Source organism: Theropithecus gelada, chromosome 15 (assembly GCF_003255815.1).
Source record: "Theropithecus gelada isolate Dixy chromosome 15, Tgel_1.0, whole genome shotgun sequence".
NCBI classification, from domain to species: Eukaryota; Metazoa; Chordata; class Mammalia; order Primates; family Cercopithecidae; genus Theropithecus; species Theropithecus gelada.
In genome coordinates, this window is record NC_037683.1 from 62857472 (window position 1) to 62878680 (window position 21209).

General features: G+C 42.1%; 1 protein-coding gene across 1 annotated transcript in view; it reads right to left on the reverse strand.

The window, feature by feature from the left end:
- The window catches only part of ADAMTSL1 (ADAMTS like 1), a 425354-nt gene that overhangs the window by 93503 nt on the left and 310642 nt on the right, over nt 1-21209 (reverse strand). The window contains exons 18-19 of the mRNA XM_025359517.1: nt 19649-19802; nt 17648-18773 (exon numbers count right to left, since the gene is read on the reverse strand). Coding sequence (XP_025215302.1) covers nt 17648-18773; nt 19649-19802 — 1280 coding nt within the window. The remainder of the gene's footprint in view (nt 1-17647; nt 18774-19648; nt 19803-21209) is intronic.

The window sequence follows — 21209 nt, forward strand, 5'->3', positions numbered from 1 at the left end:
TGTGGTAGTGATCTCAAATAAGGAGGTTTCTCATTGCTTTTGCAGCCTGTGGATTACTTGATCTAAATGCTACCAGCTGGACCAGACAACATATGTGCACCAAATACATATAACACACACAGATGTCTAGGGGGAGGGGGGATGCTAGAACAAATGGCACAGATAGATTTGGGGAAGGCTCATTAAGGAAAAAGCAAAGTTACAAAGAGAAGTGGAGCTTGGTTGGATGATTGAAAGAACATAGGGCTTCCAGAGATGAAGAAAGATATCTTGGGCAGACACCGTGTCTCATGCCTGTAATCCCAGCACTTTGGGAGGCTGAGGCGGGCAAATTACCTGAGGCCAAGAGTACAAGACCAGCCTGGCCAACATGGCAAAGCTCCGTCTCTACTAAAACTACAAAAAATAAAAATTATCTGGGCATGGGGGTGTATGCCTATAATCCCAGCTACTTGGGAGGCTGAGGTGAGAGAATCACTTGAACATGGCGGGCAGAAGTTGTAGTGAGCTGAACTTGCCCCACTGTACTCTAGCTTGGGACACAGAGCATGACTCTGTCTCAAAACAAACAAACAAACAAACAAAAAACAAACAACCAGACAGACATCTGTTCAGGTTTGCAGATAGGAGAGAAAAAGCCAAGAATTGCATATTGATGAGAGGATCTTACACATATAAATGAAGGAAATTCTATGTGTCACAGCCCCGCTGTAGTTATATATACATCTATTGTCTTTATTTAGTTATAAATATTATAAGGCACAAAACCTAGGGTTTTTTTTTTTTTTTTTTTGTGAGACACGGTCTTGCTCTGTCACCCAGGAGTGCAGAGGCACAAACACAGCTCACTGCAGTCTTGAACTCCTGGGTTCAAGCAGTCCTCCCACCTCTGCCTCCTGTGTAGCTGAGACCACAGGCATGTACTACCATTCCCAGCTAATTTTTAAATTTTGTGTAGAGATAGGGTCTTGCCAAGTTGCCCAGGCTGTCTTGAACTCCTGGGTTCATATGATCCTCTTCAGGTCTTATTTATTGCTTTTATTTTCCCCACTGCTACAGGGGACTCTCTGTAGAGTAGGTTCCCAGTAGAAAAAGTCAAAACTTGCCCTTCAAGGTCATGGAGAGAAAATTCCAGAATAATCAGAGTCTACTTTAGACTTTTTTTTTTTTTTAATCTGAAAAGACTTAAAAGAATCAAACTGTGAGTGCCTACAGTGAGCTCCAAACCCACTCCATCCAAGTCTGCTTTTTCTCTTCTAGATTTATGTCATTTCTAGAAAGTACATGTAACATCATGCCAGCTTAATTAATGACTAACGATGACTTGAACCTGATGTCTTGGTGACTTAGTGAGGCTGGCTGATAACTGGAATGTGTATGTGGAGGAGGGAATCTAGAAGGGTTGGGGAAACAGTGGAGAAGCTCAGAGATCCGGTGCCTAGACCTGGCAGGTGCTTTAGGTTGACAGTTCATTTGACAGCAAAGAAATGGCTCAATAGCCAGTTTTGGGGATCCTGAAGCCAGTCATTTATGGCTTTGTGATTTTTTAACCTCCCTAGTTTCAAAAGCTTCAAAAAAACTGTTCACCCAATATTATGCTAGCATCCATCCCTAGGAGGTAAGCAGTTAATAGGGGTTGTTTTTCAAGAAAGTGAGGGGGTGGGGAAACAGGTCGGGAGAACCCATAAGACTCTGTGGTAAGATTAAGCCTGGAATCAGATCTGCTCCAGCAACACTCTCCCACTATACAATTCTTTCCTCACTATTTCCCTTGCCGGGTCTCTCCAGGCTCTATGATATTTGCAATTCAGCACCACTTCTAATCAGCTGTCAATTATTCTGAGGTGGGTGACAGTCTGGCAGTGAATGAGATCTCCTCAGCTCGGCTTTTAGCCTTGGGCCTACTGCATTGCTTATTCTTACCTCCTTTACTGTCAGAGGAAAGGCAGGAAGTAGAAGTAAGGCTTCCATCAATCAATCGAGTTATATATGGGCAGCTCTAGTAAAATGGGGAATGAAATAGATACCTTAGTTAAAGGGAAGTTTCTGGATGATTTGTGCTTGATTTAGTGCTATTCCAGACCATCACCACTATTATTGGAGACACTCAAGTTTTGTGGCATTGAACTAGAGCTGAAACATTGTGAGGGATGAAAGGAAGCCTCTGAGAGCTTGTGATATAGCTCATCCACCCATTCATTCCCTGAGAGATTGTGTTATAGCTTATCTACCCATTCATTCACTCATCCATCAAACATTAGGTGCTTTTTTCTCAAACAATTACATGTTAGTTTATTTCAAAGAAGCTATTAAGAGAAAGATGACTATACACTTTACTTATCTTCGGCAAACCATACAATATTTCAGATCATCGTATGACTGTTTCCTGAAGGAATCTTACAAGACACAACATAATGTAATATCATTGCTAAGTCTCTTCAGGTGTTCAAGCTGTTTTAGATTAGAAAATTAAAAATCAACTTTATGATTTAAATCTTTATGATGTCCCAGGAATATTTATGCTTTCACAAAAATTCTAAATCATAATAAAAGTAGGCTTAGTCAAGTTTCAATAGAACTGAGAATGATGGAACTCAGTAGATCATTATTCAATTTTACCACATGGCAAAGGTAGAAATTAAAATATGCTAAGTTCCCAAACCCATTAGGGTAGTTGGCTCCCTGACACTGGAAACATCTCTCTTGTCCCTGCGGAAAAGGGTTCTTGGACACTCACAGCAGGAGGCTAGAAGATAGTTCTTCTAAAACTTTGTTTTGGTCCTACTATGATTTAAGTAATGGCCATTGGCAAATCTCTTCACCTTCTTCTATTTCCGTTTACCAACTTCTAAAACCCAATTGAAGTACGTTTTCATGCTCATCAGAGGGAATTGTTAAACTGGGGTATATAATGAATTTCTAGATCCTCTTTTGGTATTTCCGATAACTCTTTTCTTGGTAATGCTGTACACTCTGAATGGCAAATTAACTGTGAGGGAGGAGGAGGGATGAGGAAATTGTGAGGAAGGAGTGAGAGGGACACATGATATTGGCCAGTTTCCCCCAGGCAACTTATTAGATCTCTATATTAGAATCTTTTTTTTTTTTTTTTGCATACAACTACCGCACCTGTCTGATTTCAGGCAGAGGATGTAACCCTCTCCTACCCTGGCCCATTTATTTTTACGTGGGGGTTAGTTTTTGTAGTTACACCGGTTTCTCCAGGCACTGAGTAAGCCACCATGCTTTCTGCCCATGTCTGAAGCCTGGAAAAGAATTCCTACAAGGCTGGTGAAAGTAAGGGAGGTGATCCGTCACAGAGGGCACAGAGTTTTAAGGATTTGAACTAGAACAGGAATAGCGGCAATGGAAAGGGTGACGTGTAGATCATGAGATTTAACATTTGTATAGTCTACTATTCCATAAACAATGTATACAAAGATAGAGACACTGTAGTATTCACTTTCATAAAAACAGTCTTAAATATTGTCTTAAGACAAAATCTACGTGGGAGAAAGCCTGAATTTCTCACTTATTGTGTATACTTACAAAAGTGACTTATATTTATAAAATGGAACTGTCTAGCTCAAGGGTACATAGTTATTTGGGGGCAGAGTCAGGATTTGAAGTAGAATTTCTTGTTTTTGGTCCAGCACTTTTTTCCCCCACCCTATAATTCCTTTGGGACCACCATAAGACTTAATTGTTTAGTCATGCTTTCTTCTTGTAATTAGAAAGCTGCCCACGGTGTGTTCTTTGTACATTTGGCCCATTTGGATATTATTTCCCTTTCTCTTATAATTCACTAAGGCATAAGTCCTTTCAGGGATAGGGGAGGATTTCACTCCTATTATTATACATACAATACACCCATAAAATTGGTAGACGAAGGCTTGAAGGCTGCCACTAGGCGGAGCAGTAGTTCCGGAAGGGGGTCCCACGCAGGGCTCTCTGGGAAGCACCACCAGGCAAAGGAAAGGGCTTGCTGCAGAGACGGAGGCTTGCTTCAGTTTACCTAGCCTGGCAACTAGAGAGAAAGATTCCTGGAAAAAAATATTTTCTTCGTATTTCAGGAGTCTACTCTATTAATTTAGCTTAATTTGCTGGTAGCTTATTTCTGTCAGCTTATATTTAGTTTCCAAATTTGATAGGCTTGCTTGAGAATGAGCAGTCAGAGAAACATAGGGCTGCTTTCCAAACAAAACCAATAGGATTCCTTTGGAGCTGTTTTGGAATTTATGGAATCAGAGGATGTGGGGACATAGAATGGGTACAATTAAGACCTACACAGCAAGTGGTAATTTGGTCATGATAGGTATATCAATACTCCCTGCCTTCCTCCCAGACCTGTACCCCACTTCCTTTTCAGTTTTCTAGCCTAAAACTTACTACTTTACTTATTTGACCCTATTTTTAGCCAGAAAATGAAGAAGCAGTTTTGTTTTTCTGGGGGCCTTCATTTGTAAGCTTCTATGTGACAATACGCCTTCGCAAGCATCCTACAGATTAAGGACCAGCTGAGAGGGTGCAAGAAATTGTTTTTGTACACAAGTAAAAATCCTTGTCATGCATGAGAATAAGATATGGACAACATGCTCACAGGCCGTTTTGACCAAGTATAATCTCTTTCAGGCTAAATCATCTCCTCTGTGCTTAAGAGCTCTTATTTGAAATAAAGGCAACTCCAGGTGTATAAAGGAAAAGTCTCTAGAAGTTCTGTGAGTAGGCTGGCATCATGGGGTCCTCTGGATCTTTGGCTGAACTGTAAACACCACTGTCTTGTGTGAACCTACTTCTCAAATTGATCTCCATGCCCAGCTATGAGGAGCTGCCTTGTGGAGGGGAAGACTTCCCAAATTGGAGCCAATAGACTCGCACTCCAGTCTAGAGTCACGTGGTGGTCTTGGGCAAGTCATTCGATTGTGTGAGGCTTTAAGTTTCTTCTATAAATTCAGGTTAATACTGACCTCAAGAGTGTTCTTGTGAAGATCTCATAGAAGAGTATATAAACTCATTCTTACTGTTTCCAAGTAAAAGGTCTCAGTTTAAATACCAGATAAAGCTAATAAACGATTTTTTTTTTTTTATGGTACACATAACCTGAGTAACCTTCTTGGAATTTCTAGTTGTCAGACAAAATATTTAGGTTGTGGGTAGAGAAATGTCCATCTACTATCTGGGATATGTTATTGTGCCACCTCAGGCCTCTTATTCTGACTCGTACGCTTTCCTAAACCTATTTTAGGTCTCAACACAGGACTGGAAGCTAGAAATTATGGATGTATCCTTTCTCTGTAGAGCAGTAGCTTCCTCATCTTTTCAAACTTATCTGCCCCACATCCCAATACAAACTTGTCACTCTAGTCAAGATGGCCTCTTTGACTCTCCTTGTCATTAGCTTGGGGCTAAAGACGGGCTCCTCCTCTTCCCCCTCCCTTAAGAACAAGTTCTAGTTCTATTTTCTCATGCTGCTATACTACACAAGAATCTGTCCACTTCCTGATCTAGTTGTTAAAACTCCACTACAAAGTCTTTCAATCAACTGTCTCATTTCTTCAGTGAGATTGTAAATTATTATCTCATCCATAGTTCTGTCTTCAGTATTCAGCATAGGGCTGGCACACTAAATAAACACACAATGAATACTCATTTGGTTACCTTCAAAGCAGCGGGGCTGAAAATGATCATATCCACAGTATAGCATAGCGGACGGTGGTTGAGAGAACAGACTCCGGAGCCATTAATGATGGAATCAAATCCCTGCTCTGCCACTTAGCTCTGTAGCCTTGGGCAAGTAATTTACTTAACTTCTCAGTGACAGTTTCCTCATGTATAAAATGAGAATGACAGTACCTACCTAGGGTTGTTGTGAGAATTCTGTATAAGCTAATGTATTTAAAGGACACAGAAAAGTGCCTGGCATGTAGGAAAAACCAAAGAAATGTAGATGATTATGATTTTGTCACAGTTAACATCGCCATGATCATTACCATTCACTCTTCATGCCAGGGCTCATAAATTCTAGATGTTGTGAAGACATGGGGAAATGAGAAATACAGAGATTTCAATGAAAAAAACATAAATCGGGTGTATAGAAAGGGAGCAAGGGGTTTGCTGTGCATGGGACCAGGGAGCAGAAAAGAGGAGCAGAGAACTGAGGCCACGTGGCACGTTGGGTTAGCAACTACCTTAATGCTATTCTTGACTCAGGAATCTCTGAATAAGGACAACTCGTTATTTCCATAACTGTATTAACACCATCAACCAAATACTGAAATTTTAGAACACTAGAAAGAAAAAAAAAAGCCAGAATTCTGCAATTTCAGAAAGGAATACAAACAAGAGCAAAACAGTTAGAGCCGGAAAACAGTGAACTCAGGAGCAAGTAAGCAAAGTTTGTACAAAGAACCTTAGCCCCAAATTCCTATTTATAGGACCAGATGGTGAGGTCTTTTCCTTATCCTAAAATGAGTGTTTTTCTGCTTAGGGATTCCTTAGATTAGGATAATGGAATCTACCACAAAGTGGGAGTGGGTGCTAGTATTTACAGGCAAATGTATAAGCTTTATATTATTGAATTCTTACTACCATGTTACTAGATTTATGTTATTTTTCCATTTTAGAGAGGAGGCAAAAGGTCACAGAAGCAATTTGCTCAGCTAGTACATGGTGGGATCAGGAGTAAGGAATGACCTTTGATTGTTCTTAAACTGACAGCATCCAGGAATCGATTGGGGCCTAGTTGGCAGGCATATGGTTTGGCCTCATTTTCAGTGGGGGTGTAATTAACGTCAAGATTTGTAGTTACTTTGGGAAATGGACAATCACTAAAAAATATTCTGGATTTTAGATACTTTCAAATGGGAGGCAAAAGGAATGCTGTGAGAATTCCTCTATGAGCAGGATTATTTTTCTGAAACCAAAAATTATAGTAGCCCAGAGGCTTGCAAGGGGGAATTTTATTTTGTACAAAAATTTTGGGCAACAGATTTGAGGTTCATGAAGAGTTTCATATCACCATTTGGCTAGGGCAACTTTTTTTTTAACCTTTACTGTTTTTAATGCAATTGCCAACTAAAAGTTATTTAATGCCAGAAGCTTCATGATTTGCTCAGATGGAAGTATAGAAAATATTTTTGGAATGGGAAAGGCCACCTGACCACACATTCTTAACCCTGGTCTTCTTCTTTTTGCCAGACCCTTTAACTTCCTTCTCTTTCAGAAGTTCACAGAGTCTTGAATTTGCTAATATGTGTATTTTATCTGCTTGCTAGGTAACTCATTTCAAATTACAAACCTCTGCATGAAATGACTGGATTTCCTATCCACTTGGGATAGGGGTCCTCAAACTGCAGCCAATTACCACTTGCTTTTATTATAAATAAAGTTGTATTGGAACACTACCATATGGATTGAAGTATTATCTACGGCTGCTCTCACACCATAATGGCAGAGCTGAACATAGTCAGTTTAAGAAGAGTCAAAGGTCATTCCTTACTCCTGATGCCTGCAAATCCTAAAATGTTTACTATTTGGCCCTTTACTAGAAAAGTTTGCTGACTTCTGGCATATAACATGGAAAAATTTTCATTTCTGGTTTATCTCAGTGACATCCTTATTTATACCAAAACAGTTAACCACTTTTCTGGAACTCTGCCATGTGCTAGGACCACTCTTCCAGGAAGAGTAAACCAACTGCTAGGGGGATCTCTGGAGATCCCCTAGCATTTCAGGGAATAGACTGTGCCTGACTCGAAGCCTCACTAGTGCTGTGTGGTTGCCACTGGTTGTCTACTATCCTCCAGTGCTCTTCACCTGCATGATTCATGATGGTCATTTCTGTGACCACTGTGTTGACACTCAATACTTTTCTTTTGCTGAGGCTTATGTATTTACTGGGATGGTTCTTTTTTCTCTGGCTTGCTATTCTTATACTTTTCAACTGAGAAAAACATTTGTCATCTCCATTTCCTTTAGCTCTATAAGGGAAACAAGCCAAACCAAACTGAAATGGGCTTATTTTTCCTTCCCTATCTTCCCTGCTTCTAGTTTTTATATTATCTGCAAACTTGGAAACTGTATTTCATGTGCTTATGACTTTTACATAGAGGATTATTCACAACTATGTTTCTGAAATTGACCCTGGAGGAATTTCCCATCTGATCCTCACTTCCATTCTGAGAAGTTTCCATCTGCTGAAACTCTGTGTTGCCCAAGTTAAAGACTTCCAAATATGCCTTAATTCATCTCCTATCCAACACCACTTTGGAACACTGTACAAAGCTTTCTGGGAAATATAATCATTTATAGGCTATAGATTTCACTTTCCTATCAGCTCAGAGATGATAGCAAAGAATGTCAGTAGAATATCAACATTCCCTCATGATGCCTGGATTTAGGCAGATAATTCTCCATCATGTGGTTTTCCTAGAAACCTTGCTAACCCAACTCTTTGAACAACTACCTAGATGGTCCTCAAATAAGAGTGAAGCTTCTTAGTTAGAGATGTCCTGGAAGACAGTGTGATACAATGGCCCCATGTCTAAATGACAATGATTTTGCATACTGACAAATGAGTATCCATTGTGTGTCAGGCATGTTACAGACATTATTTCTGTTCTTTGCACTCCTGCTAGTCCAAAGGGCAGAATAAAAGTGCCTGATTGTATTAGTATCATTTTAATTTAACTAATAAGAAAACCAAGGTTCAGAGAGATAAAAGTAGACTCACAATACTAAATGGCAGAACTGAGATTTGTGCCAAAGTTGCTCTGATTCCAGCCTTACTGTCTCCTACCACTGTGGGCTGCCCTTTGTGTTAACTGCTGTGTCATCAGGTTGCTCCTCTGGCTGAAGGGGGTGGGGAGGATAAGCTGGGAACACCTAGGCCCAGAAGAGAAGGAAAACAGAACAGGCTTAGGGATTAAAAGGCTGAAACTCCTTAGACTTAGCCATTTCCCTAGGATTCCATGTTAAGTGGAGTATCACTTGGGAGTGACCTCCCACCCATAGGAAGAAATAAGTATTTTCTTCAAGCATCTAGTTTCATATTATTCTTTACGTTCACTTGCATTCCTTTTGAAAAGAAAAGAAAGTCTTACCTAAAAGCTTACAGACTTGTATCAGCTGAGCTATGAGGAATCTGTGATATTGGGTTACTTCTGGTCCAGTAGTGTTAAGTGGTAAGCAAGGCCTTCCCTGACAGTGTGGTGCTATCAGCAGTATTTAGGTCTTTCTTGGGGGGAAGATCAATCCTCATCCAGTAATTTTTCCTAATTTGGTAATCCAACCTGCAGTGCCAAATTTGCAGAATCTGGCTTTTCTTTTCTATAAGGAAGTCAGCACTGCCCTTCCAGGTATTGTTTCTAGAACTGGATTCAGACGTAGGAATACTGAACATATATTTGTCCATATTACATGAGCCTCCTGGTATTAGATGTAGAGAAGGATAATTTACCAGATTCTTTGGCTAGGGGTGTTATGCTCTATCCAAAAGCAGATTGGAGTTAGCTTTTGCCTGAGTCTCATCTCCAAATGTGTGCTCGGTGTTTATACAGAATGACTGAAAGCGAGGAACAGTTTAGCTTCATATTGTCTGTGGTCTAGGTCTCTAACCACACATGTACCTGAGCCATCAACACTGTAAACATACGCAGTCACAGACACACACAAATGTAGCAATTGTAATGTTTATTGAGTGCCTAATTTAGTGCATATTTGCATATACATGTGTATATATAAAGGTAGAGCTATCAGAAGAAAAGGCTATCTTTAAAGCAGTTATGCCAAAATAAAAACAAAAGCCTCATGAGCTGGAAGCCCCTTGGCTGGAATATTGAATGTTAATTTATGCTGGGTCTAGTCAACCCCAGTGGCCTTCTTATAAAACAGTGGCAAGTCCCTGTATTCAACTAAAGTTATAATCGATAACAAGAAATAGTTCCAAAAGCCAGACTGCCTTGGATTCAAATCCAAGCTCCATTACTTTTTTTTTTTTTTTTGAGATGGAGTCTCGCTGTGTCACCCAGGAGTGCAGTGGTACAATATCGGCTCACTGCAACCTCCACCTCCCGGGTTTAAGTGATTCTCCTGTCTCAGCCTCCCAAGTAGCTGGGACTACAGGCATGCACCACCATGCCCAGCTAATTTTTGTATTTTTAGTAGAGACACGGTTTCACCAGGTAGGCCAGGATGGACTCGATCTCTTGGCCTCGTGGATCTGCCTGCCTCGGACTCCCAAAGTGCTGGGATTACAGGCGTGAGCACCGTGCCTGGCCCCAGCTCCATTACTTTTTAAGTGTGAGACTTTGAGCAAGTTAATCTAATATCTCCGTGCTTCAACTCCAATATCTGTAAAATTGGGATAGTAACTTCAAAGGGTTCTTGTGAGGATAAATGAACACCTGAAGCCCATTGTAAGTGCTCTATAAATGTTACCTGTGATGATGAGCCTGATGATTTCTCTACTGGCCTGGATGTGATGGGAGATAGGATGTGACAGGAGATTACTCTCTGGACTTATACACACTACAGCAGTGCTTTTCAAATTGCACAGTTGTGTCACAGAATCTAAGGGTTTCCTGAAACTTCCTTGGTGGAGAACATACAGGCAAGGCAGAAATGTTTAGTTAGGAGCAGGTATCACTCTGGAACTCTGCCACAATGGCATATTAGAGACTGGAAATTCAGATTATGAAAAACCATGCAGACCACAGCCTCCTGAAAATAAGAAAACCTTCCTCCTAATTGCGGGCATCCAACTATTCATTCCTTTGTTTATTCATTCAGGTTTTTATTTGTTGAGTGTCTATCATGTTCTTAGAATTACGGAGAAAATAAGACACATTCTTAAATATAGGCCCTTGAGGATGAATAACAAACTCTAGAAATGCTAACAGCTAATTTTAATACACAATGGTAAGGCTGAGAGAGTATTATGCATAGGGCACTATGTGGTTCACGGAGGGGGTCATCTGACCTGGCTTTGGGGATACGCTTCCTGTAAGGAAGGTCAGGAGTTAGCCAGACAAAGTGTGTCAGAAGGCCCCATGCACATTTGTGAACAGCAAGTATTTGTGTACTGCTGAACGGCAGAGCTCAGTTCTACGAGGGCAAGGATATGGTAAGAGATGAAGCTAGAGAGATAAGTAGATGTCAAATGATAAAAGCCAAGGCATCTGGACCTTATCCTCAAGTGATGAGAAGCCATGCAAAGAATTTGTAAGCATGAAAGCAGCATGGACAGGTTTGCTAGAAAGATGCTCTGGCAGTAGCATGGTGAACGGTCTACAGCAGGAGGCAGTAAACTTCTCTGTAAAGGGATGGATAGTAAATATTTTAGGCTTTGAGGGCCACCTGTAGTTTTTGTTGTATATTGTAATTTTTTGTTTGTTTTTAATAACCTTTTAAAAATGTAAAAGTCATTCTTTTTTTTTTTTTTTTTTTTGAGACGGAGTCTCGCTCTGTCGCCCAGGCTGGAGTGCAGTGGCCGGATCTCAGCTTACTGCAAGCTCCGCCTCCCGGGTTCACGCCATTCTCCTGCCTCAGCCTCCCAAGTAGCTGGGACTACAGGCGCCCGCCACCTCGCCTGGCTAGTTTTTTGTATTTTTCAGTAGAGACGGGGTTTCACCGTGTTAGCCAGGATGGTTTCGATCTCCTGACCTCGTGATCCGCCCGTCTCGGCCTCCCAAAGTGCTGGGATTACAGGCTTGAGCCACCGTGCCCGGCCTTTTGTTGTATATTATAATTTTTTGTTTGTTTTTAATAACCTTCTAAAAATGTAAAAGTCATTCTTTTAATAACCCTTTACACGCCCGGTTTCAAATCCCAGCTCTACCACTTACTAAGTGTGAGACCTTGAGCAAGTTAACCTAACAGCTCCGTGCTCAATTTTATTGGCTCTTTTAATAACCCTTTAAAAGGCATTCTTAATAATCCTTTAAAAAATGTTAAAGCCACTGGCTGTAATTTTCCAACCCCTGGTCTAAAGAAGACAAATAGAGAATTAGGAAGCTGCTGCGATAATCTAGAGCGGACAAAGCAAACCTGTGCTTCTTCAAAGTGATCCCTGAATCTGACTTCAGAGTCACCTGTGGTGCTTGTTTAAATCCAAATTATGGGTCCCTACTGCAGAAAGAGCTTCTAATGGTAGGGGAGGATGTGGGAGTCTGCATTCTAACAAGCTCCTGGTAATTAATAACATTGGATTTTTGAACCCTTCTTCAATCTACTTTTAAAAGCTTAAAAGAGAAGTATTTTACCAGCTGGAGTTCAATACAAACTGGGGTCCTAAGTTACTTCATCCTACACCAGCACTTGAGGGTTTGTTAGTTTGTGGAGAGAAGCGTTCTTGCCTTATTTATCATCTCAATGTATCTAATGCCCAGTAAAGATCAATAGCGTTGTAGGGGCTACTGCAATGGCCCCTTACCAGCCCCCAACTTCCAAACATGCGCCTCTACAATCCACATGCCACAAGTTAGCCCATGTGAATCTGCAAAATGCAAATCAGATCATGTCACTTTCCTGCTTAACATCCTCCAAATTCTTCCTGTGGTACTCAGACTAAAACTCGAACCCCTTCCCTTGGTCTCCAGTTACCCTCACAACCTCATCCCATACCACCTCTACCTTTTGCCTCCCTTACTACAGCCAAATGGACTTCTTTTGAGTTCTTTCAACACAAAGTCATTGTCACTTTAGGGTTTTTGCACTGCCTTTCCCTTGTGCAGGAGTGTTCTTCCTCCTCACATCACAGTGCTGGGCACTGGTCATCATTCAGATAGCTCTTGGGTGTAATCTCCTTAGCACACCCATCTAAAGCAGTCACACCACATCATTCTCTTATCACACCCGTTTTAATTTTCTGCCTGACACTTATCACCACCTGATATTTTTTCTTGCTTACTTTTATGTGTTTGTTGCCTTGCTCCATTCATTTGTTAATTCATTCACTGTTATTTAATACATTTGGTGCCAGTTACTGGGGATACAGCAGTAAAGAAAGTCTGTAGCCTTGTGGAAAGGCAATCAACAAATATTTATATAATACATCAGAGAATGATAAAATTCTCTAAATAGAATTAAAAGGATAGACAATGATGAGGGGTGCTTTTTTAGATACAGTGACAAGGAAGGCCTCTCCAATATGTGCCATTTGAGCAGAACTCCAAATGCATGTAAACTCCAAGGGAACATAGTTTCATTTATCACAATATTTCCAGCAAGTCGATGTATACCTGGTATATTATAGTTAGGTTAGTAAATACTTAAGCCATGAATAAATATGCATATCTCTCTCCTAGCACTTATAATACTGCATTTACTCCTCTGGCTCCCAAAAGGGACTTTGAATTTCATCAACAGATGAATCTTCTTTTCCTCCATCCCTAGTATCTAACACAGAGTCTGGCTTAGAGTAGACATGAGACTGTTTGCAGAATAAAGGAAAAAGGAAGTAGGGATTATGATGAACCAGGTAGTCATAACACACTAAGGACACCCTGTAAACGACTGCTTGAGTTGACATGCATTTCTAAGAACCATGTGAATTTCAACTAGTAAGTTATATAAATGATGAGACACAGTAGTATCAGAATTGTTAGTGATTCTTTTCTAAAACTAATTTCTTTCAAATCAAACTTTGGAATATTTAAAAGCAAAGAAGCAACAGACTTCTCTCACTTTTTTCTGACCTGGACCTATCTTGCTGGCTCATACTATTTGGAGTCTACTTTAACAAACTGCAAAGTCCCACAGACCAACACACAGCTGGATCTTGCAGATATTCAGAAGGTAGATTTGGGCCTTTAGCAAAAACAGACTAACTGAACTATAACACTGGGCATTTCAGCACTTCTGTTTGAAAATAAATGAGCATTTCTGAACCACCACCAGACATAGTCATGATGACAAGCAATGAAACCCAACACAGGAAAGGTCACCAACAGCCCACAGCACAGCAGTCCTAACGGCAGCTCTGTGCCTCCTGCATGCTCTGTGCAGATACAGTCACTCTTTTCTTAAACAGAACTTGAAAGATATAGAAAACTAAGCTCCAGCCATATTTCTTATTGAGCAGCCAAGAAAAATGGAAAAATTATGATGTGAAAGATCAAAAATGGAAATCTCTTATTTATTCCTACCACATGCCATTCACTTGCATTGAAACGCTTAGTAAAGGCTAGATCCAGAAAAAGACAAAATTTGATGGTGGCAAAAACTGTTTGTTCCTGCCTCTCAGGTATCTTCCCTCTTACCCTCTGAGTGCTACCCTCCCCCATAATGATGTCCTGGATGATGGAGGATCCAGGACTTGCCCTCTGCTCGCCTAGGCCCAGAGCTTTAGTGTTCTTAGCACCAGGCTGCCACGTCTGTTTCTAGCAAGATTCCACTGAACCTTCTCCATCTTAAAGCCACTGGGGTTAGACTCTCAATGCCCATTAAGGCGAAAATTAAAAGGGCCAAAGTGTGTTTCCTAAGTGCTATTTCAAGAATTATTGGTGTTCCTCAGATTACTAAGCCAAAAAATTGTTCAGTGATTAAAGGGGAACTTTGAAAACACAGCATACTGTATTGTCCACTTGGAAAGTCACAACACACATTGGAATGCTTAAAAGAGTAAAATAAAAGGAAAAATTCCAAATAATTTTCAGTTGGGGAATAGTTAAATGCATTCAGGAACAGTAATCAGCTGTTAAAAAAGGTAATATAGACCACTACATACTATTATGAAAACATCTCATAGACATGCTGTTAAGTAAAAACCAAGTCACATTTCTGAACATGACTAATATCCTATTAAAAAACCCAAATCCTATGTGTGCATATATGCTTTTTATGTAATACAGTAAAATATATAAACATTCTAAAAGGATGTATACCAAATTATTAAGAATGATAGCCTCTGGGAGCATTGCGGGGAAGAGGGAGGCTTGCACTTTTTATAGATTTAGATATTATTTGGATTATTTTATAGCCCTTTTATTACTTTTATAATAAAAAATCAAGTGTGATATTAAAAAAATAGACATAAAATCCAGCAGTACATACATCTGTTTAGCCTTAAGTTTGCCCTTCTCAGACTCATGTGATCACTGAGCCTGTTTGTGGAACATTTAGAAACAACTTGTGCCACAACTTTGGAAGTTACTGTGGTCAAGGTTCTCCCATCAGCATATGGGCTTTAACCTTCCATGGCCTTCTGTAAATGAGGGAAGGAGGTAGGAGGGACCTCGGAGATGATATGGTACAGTCTCCTCATTTCTGAAATGAAGAGACTAAGACCGTGAAAAGTGAAGGGCCTTGGCAAGATCAGATTGGACCCCCCCATGCTTGTCTACCTCCTTCCACATCATTCCTGCAGTCACCAGGTGACCTAGATGGGCCATGGGCCTTGGTTTTCATAAAAAGTCTCCAACACTCAAAGAAACTGTCAGGACCTCTAAGCCAGGGGCTCAGTGTTCTCCCTGCAGGCAAAGGCTGAGCAGAGTCCTGATGACCCTTTCCCATTGCCCTGTCTTTCCACAGCTTTTTAGGAGGAAGTAGGAAGATGTTAATTTCCATCTTTTCCCTCATGCCAATTGTCATTCCCTTCAATCCCAATAATACCAATCCCAGGCAATAGGCCCAGGGGATAGAAATAAAACGTTGTACCTACGCTTGATAAACTGACTGGCTGATAGAGGAGAGGGCATGATAGCGGTGTAATAGGTACAGCAAGTGCACTGATAGGACTGAGTTTGCAGGGCACCACCCACCTGAGTATCAGGCCACCCCTCATCACCCTGGGACCAGACACTGGAGCTGCCACTCAGTGATCTCAAAGGGCTTGACTGAAATCTTCGCAACCATGTTATAAGGATTTTTGGAGAAAACAACAGGGATAACAGCAGTTAAGCTGATCAAGGAAAGTATGAGTGGTGGGAGCTGGAGGGCACGGACAGAGGGGCAGGTGAAAAGCACAAGCTCTGGGGCATGCTGCCTGTGTTCAGACCATTTCCAGTGTTTCTGTGTGGCTCCAACATCTGTCCCTCAGCTTTCTATCTAGATATGGTTACTACAATTGTACCTACTAGTTCCTACGATTTTGAGGGAACATTAAGCAAGATAATGCCTTTAAAGCACTGAGCACTATGTCTGGCATACCGTTGGAGCATAAAGAAATAATACTTAGTATTGTTATCAAAGCTATTTGGTCTAAAAGTACTAAGGCTGAGAGGCAGTATTATTGACATTTCAAAGGCAAAAAATAATGTGTGCGGGATGGACAAAAGTGATTATGCATCTATTCACCAAGTCTCGGAAGAGTAGACAGAACTCCTTGGAATCAAATAAACTTTTTGGAATCAAAATCAAATACTGAATGCTTGTTTCAGCTCTTACTAAAATGTGATCTTAGGTGAGCTGCTGAACCTTAGTTTTCTACATAAAACTGGAGGATAATGTCAATCTTGTGGATTGACTGCTAGAATAAAAAATGCAGTTACTTATAAATAAACTTGGCATAGTGCCTGGAATAAATGCTGGCTTCTTTCCTTCCTTACCAAAAGCTAGCAAGCCAGAGAAGACGATTAGTCAAACAATAACATTTAGATGTAGACTTAATGAAAAGAGCATTATGCTTGGATTCTGAGAAGATAAAAGGTTAAAATGAGGAATCTAGACTAGAGGACTATGATTTCGTGATTCTTTAAAGTGACTACCCATAGGGAAGTTCCTTTTTTGTTACATATCATAGCTCTGCCACCTAATAAATACAATCTTTAGTAAATTACTTAACTTTATGTGTTTCCTCTTCTATAAAGTGTGGATAAAAACTGTATCCACTTCTATTCAGTGAGATAAAACACATAAAGAGTTTACATTTGCCTGGCAGATAGTCACTAATCAGTTAATGACACCTATCTTCATTGCCAAGGCCCCTGTAAAGATTAAAAGAGACAAAATATGTACAAAGTATGGCACAGGTAGTGGTAAAAAATATTAATTCTACTACCACTATTGATTCTACATTATGAATGGCTATGACCCAAAGAGACTAGGAAGTGATACGTGTTGTCATCCTGATAATGATACATCAAAACAGAGACAACAGGAGATATTAGGATAATTAATCATAGGTCCAACTGGGAATAAAAGCTTTCTGGAACAAACAGCCTTGTCCAGCCCAGACACAAGATGGGTTCACCCAAGGGAAACAGCAGGTGCTGGCTTCATTCTCTGCCCAGCCCTGGGGGACCACACACACAGAGACAGTGTTCCAGTGTCAAAGCTTTTCCATGGTTCATCTTACAGAGTAGTAACATAATAATGCCTTGGCCTGGAATGATGTCTTTCTGCCAGAAGTTCAAAGCTATCCAGAGAGTATCTCATTTATCTTTGGGATCCTACAGGGATGGGGGTGGGTAGGCAATGCTGCTATTCCCTTATAAAGATGAGAACAGACAGTTTAGAAAAATGAAATAGCTTGTCTTTGCTCCAGGAGTCTATCAGTGCTGAGAGAGGGCCTGCACCCCATGGTGGGATCCCTGAGGCCAGCTCTAAGCCCTACTCCTGGAAACACCTTGAAGAATGTGTGAGTAGTGTGACTTGGGCCAGATGTGGCCCCTTGCCTCCTTCCCAAGACCAGGTTAGCTACAAGGCTCACCTGTCACTGAACTGAACTTCTTCTCCATTCCTGGCCCAGCTGATGGTAGGCCTTGGGTGGCCGATGGCCTCACAGTGCAGAAGAACACTCAGTGTCCCGCTGGCCAGGGCCACCGTCTGTCCCAGGTGGGTGACCACCTCCGAGGCTGAGAGCTGCTGGGCTGCTGAGATCTTGCGCAGAATGGTGGGTTTGCGGTGTGGCCTTCGAGAGCCTCCCCCGGCGTCCCCGGCGGAGGAGGTCCGCAGGGAGCTGCTGAAGCCAGACACGTGTTTATGAGGCGAGATAGCCACAGGGGAAGTCCTGCGCTCTGAGGGCTTCAGGAGCGTGTCCTGGTGCTCCAGGTGGCTGCGGAAGATCTCCTGGGCCAGCTGGGCCACCAGGTGCTTGCTGTAGAGGTCGCGCAGCTCCTCGGGCTGCTGGGAGAGGTTCCCCAGGATGTCGTCCAGGCGCCGCTGCTCGGTCACCATGGTGAAGGGCAGCTGCAGGAGCGCTTGCTCCGCGCCCGGGTCCTCCTCCGAGGTCGCGTTCCTTTCCGCAGAGTCCTGCGCCTCCCAGGAGGCCAGCAGCTCTCCGGGCCAGCCGCCCTGCTCCAACAGCCGGGAGACGAGGTCGTCGTAGCGGCTCCCCGGGTTGGCGGCCAGGCCCCGCTTCTCCGCCTTGCTGCCGTTGGAGAAGATCCCGTTCTGGTGTTTGTGGGTCTGCAGGGCCTCCTTCGGGCCGGCCTTCCTCCCCACGAGCGCCTCTTCCTCACTTCTCGGGCTCAAGGGCCGGGACACGAGCTTGCGGTTGCCTCCGATGAGCTTAATCACAAAGTGCTCCCGGGCCGGGCCCGCTGAGCAGGTGTAGACGCCTGCATCTGAGGGCTTGAGGCGGTGGATCTTGAGGTAGCCGAAGGGGGCCACCGTGACGTGCGTCGAGCTGATGAGGTGCTGGCCGTCCTTCTCCCAGGTGATGAGGGGCTTGCGGACCCTGCGCGCCGGGCAGCGCAGAACCACCGCCGTCTTGGGGAGCAGGTAGGCGAAGCCCCCCACCACGAAGTGCAGCTTCCTCTGCCTGCGAGTCTGGATGTAGATCTTCCTGGCCGCCGCGATGTGCGGGCTGTGCTTCGTGGATGGCCGCCCGGGCCCTGGAAGGAGAGCGAACCCAAAGGGACAGAGAAAGAGGTGGGGAGAGAGAAAACCCAGGGTGAGATGCAGCCAGGAGAGAGGGGTAGAGGAAAGGGCCAGAGTGGAGAAGAGAAGCAGAGATGAAGGCGCCGGAGGGATGGGAAAGAAAGTATTCTTCAGGGTTTATTTTGGCCGGGGCCACTCTTTACTGTGTTTTTCGGGAGGACCTCGTTCCCAGCTGTGGACCACCAAGCTGCCACCACAATCAGAACTAATGAGATGCAATGGGCAACCCAGTGTCTCCCTGCTGGGCCTTGTTGCCCCTAGAAGCTGAGATGCAGAGTTCTAGATGGAGGGGGATCCCCCGGGGAAAGCCATTTCCTCTCATTAAAAGAATTTTTAAACAAGAAATCAACGTCATAAAAAGGCAGAGGACAGAGAGGAGAATGTCCTCCGCTAAATGTTTGCCTTCTGGGTCCTGCAAAGCACCAGAGCCCTAAAGGACATGGTGAGGAGAGCCTAGAAGTGTTGCGGCTCTAGGGATTAATATTAAACAGATCTGTTTAGAGTCGTTTAAAACCCCAGAGTGGAGAACATTAGACATCATTAGTAATACACTGCCTCCAGCCTCCAGATCTCTGTATGCCAGCAAGTGAACTTTGCTCTACCCCCTGCAAACTGTTTTTCCAGTGGAGAAGAGAATTCAGCCTGGCCACGTGTAATTAAGATTCCTTTTCCGTTTCCAGCTGAGCTCTCCTGCCTGCAGCCCTCCATGGGGTTCTACTGGCCCACTATTTCCCACAGGTGTTGGGTTTAGGGAAGGCCACGGAGTGCTGGCTATAGCTGCTGCTGTGTGGGTTTCATCTCCCCATTCCCAGAGCCCTGACATACTTACTTGCACAGGTTGCCAGCATGCAGGGCCTGATGGAGGAAGAGAAAGGCAGGGGCGGGCACAGGGTAGAATTGACAACAGTTGAGATGCCGGTTTTCAGCATCTTTCGGCAAATGGCGCTTCGAGTCTGGGTGCCTTCCCCACAGCTTGTGGAACACTGGCGGAGAAAGAAAGGCCAAATGCACATAAATTCAGGGAACTAGAAGCTAATTTTTTAATAGACTCTCAAACTCATCAAAATATGAGAAAAGTTGCTTGGAAAAGCAATAACCACTGAGATAGAAATACTAATTATGAGGTCACAATGTGGAAGACATGCCAATCTTATAGACATATCGCACTCTAAGATTTTCTACTCTGAGGTTTCCTGAAGACCTTTTATCTATTTTACTTATATAGCCTGGGCTTCAGAGTTAGAGAGTTATAGAGTGTTTAAATAACAGCTCAGTATTTCACTAGTTGGCAAGTTACTTAAATTCTTGCAGTCTGTTTCCACTTATGCTTAGTTTGCAAGCCTGGGAATTAAGTGAGATAATATATTTTAAATGCCATACATAGAAATGACAATTATTGCTAATTCCTTTTTCATTCCTTCACAAATAAGTGACAATATTTTAGTGTCAAGCATAAGGTAGTTATGAATCTACTTTGTCTAAGGTAGGGTGCTAGATGTTATGAAGAAAAGATGTGCAAGATAGTTCCAAATATCAAAGAGCTGTCATTCAAATGAGGGGAAAATTCCAAATGCATTGTTAAAATGAAATAGTCCATTTGGGAAATATAAGTCAAAACCACCATGAGACACCACTTCATATCCACTAGAATGGCCATAATAATAATAAAAAAAGACAACAAGTGTTGGCGAGGATATGGAAAATTAGCAGTTTCACTCATTACTGCTGGGAAAGTAAAATGATACAGTGTCTTTAGAAAACAGTTTGGTAGTTTCTTACAAAGTTAAACGTAAATTTACCAAGAGACCTAGCAGTTTTACTCCTGGGTAGCTACCCAAGAGAGACAAAGACATACATCCACACAAAGACTTGTGTGCAGACACTCATAGCAGTATGATTCATAATTGCCAAAAGTGAAAATCACCCAATGCCTATCAGCTGGTGAATGAATAAACAAAATATGCCATATCTTTACAGTGGAATATTATTCAGCCATTAAAAGGAGTATAGTTCTTATATGTGCTACAACATGGATAAACCTTAAAAACATGCTAAGTCAAAGTTTATAATATATAAATTATACCTCAATAAAGCTGTTTATAGAATTGTAATTACAGAATTTATTAAAAACATACAATTAGAAGACAAGTAAAGTAGTATAAAAGTAATGCTAACAATAATTGAATGCTCATAGTACACTAGGGATTTCCTCCCAAGGTCTTGAAGATGATTGGAGTCTGGGTGGATGCAGAGAAACAGGGATCAGATGGGAGAAAGGGAAATTTCCAGAAAAAAGATAGAAAAGTTCAGTGTAGGAGTCCCAAGGCAGGCATGGGACAGAACAGTTTGAGAGAACAGAGGGCTCAAGTTGTAAGTGTCAGGAGCTTGAG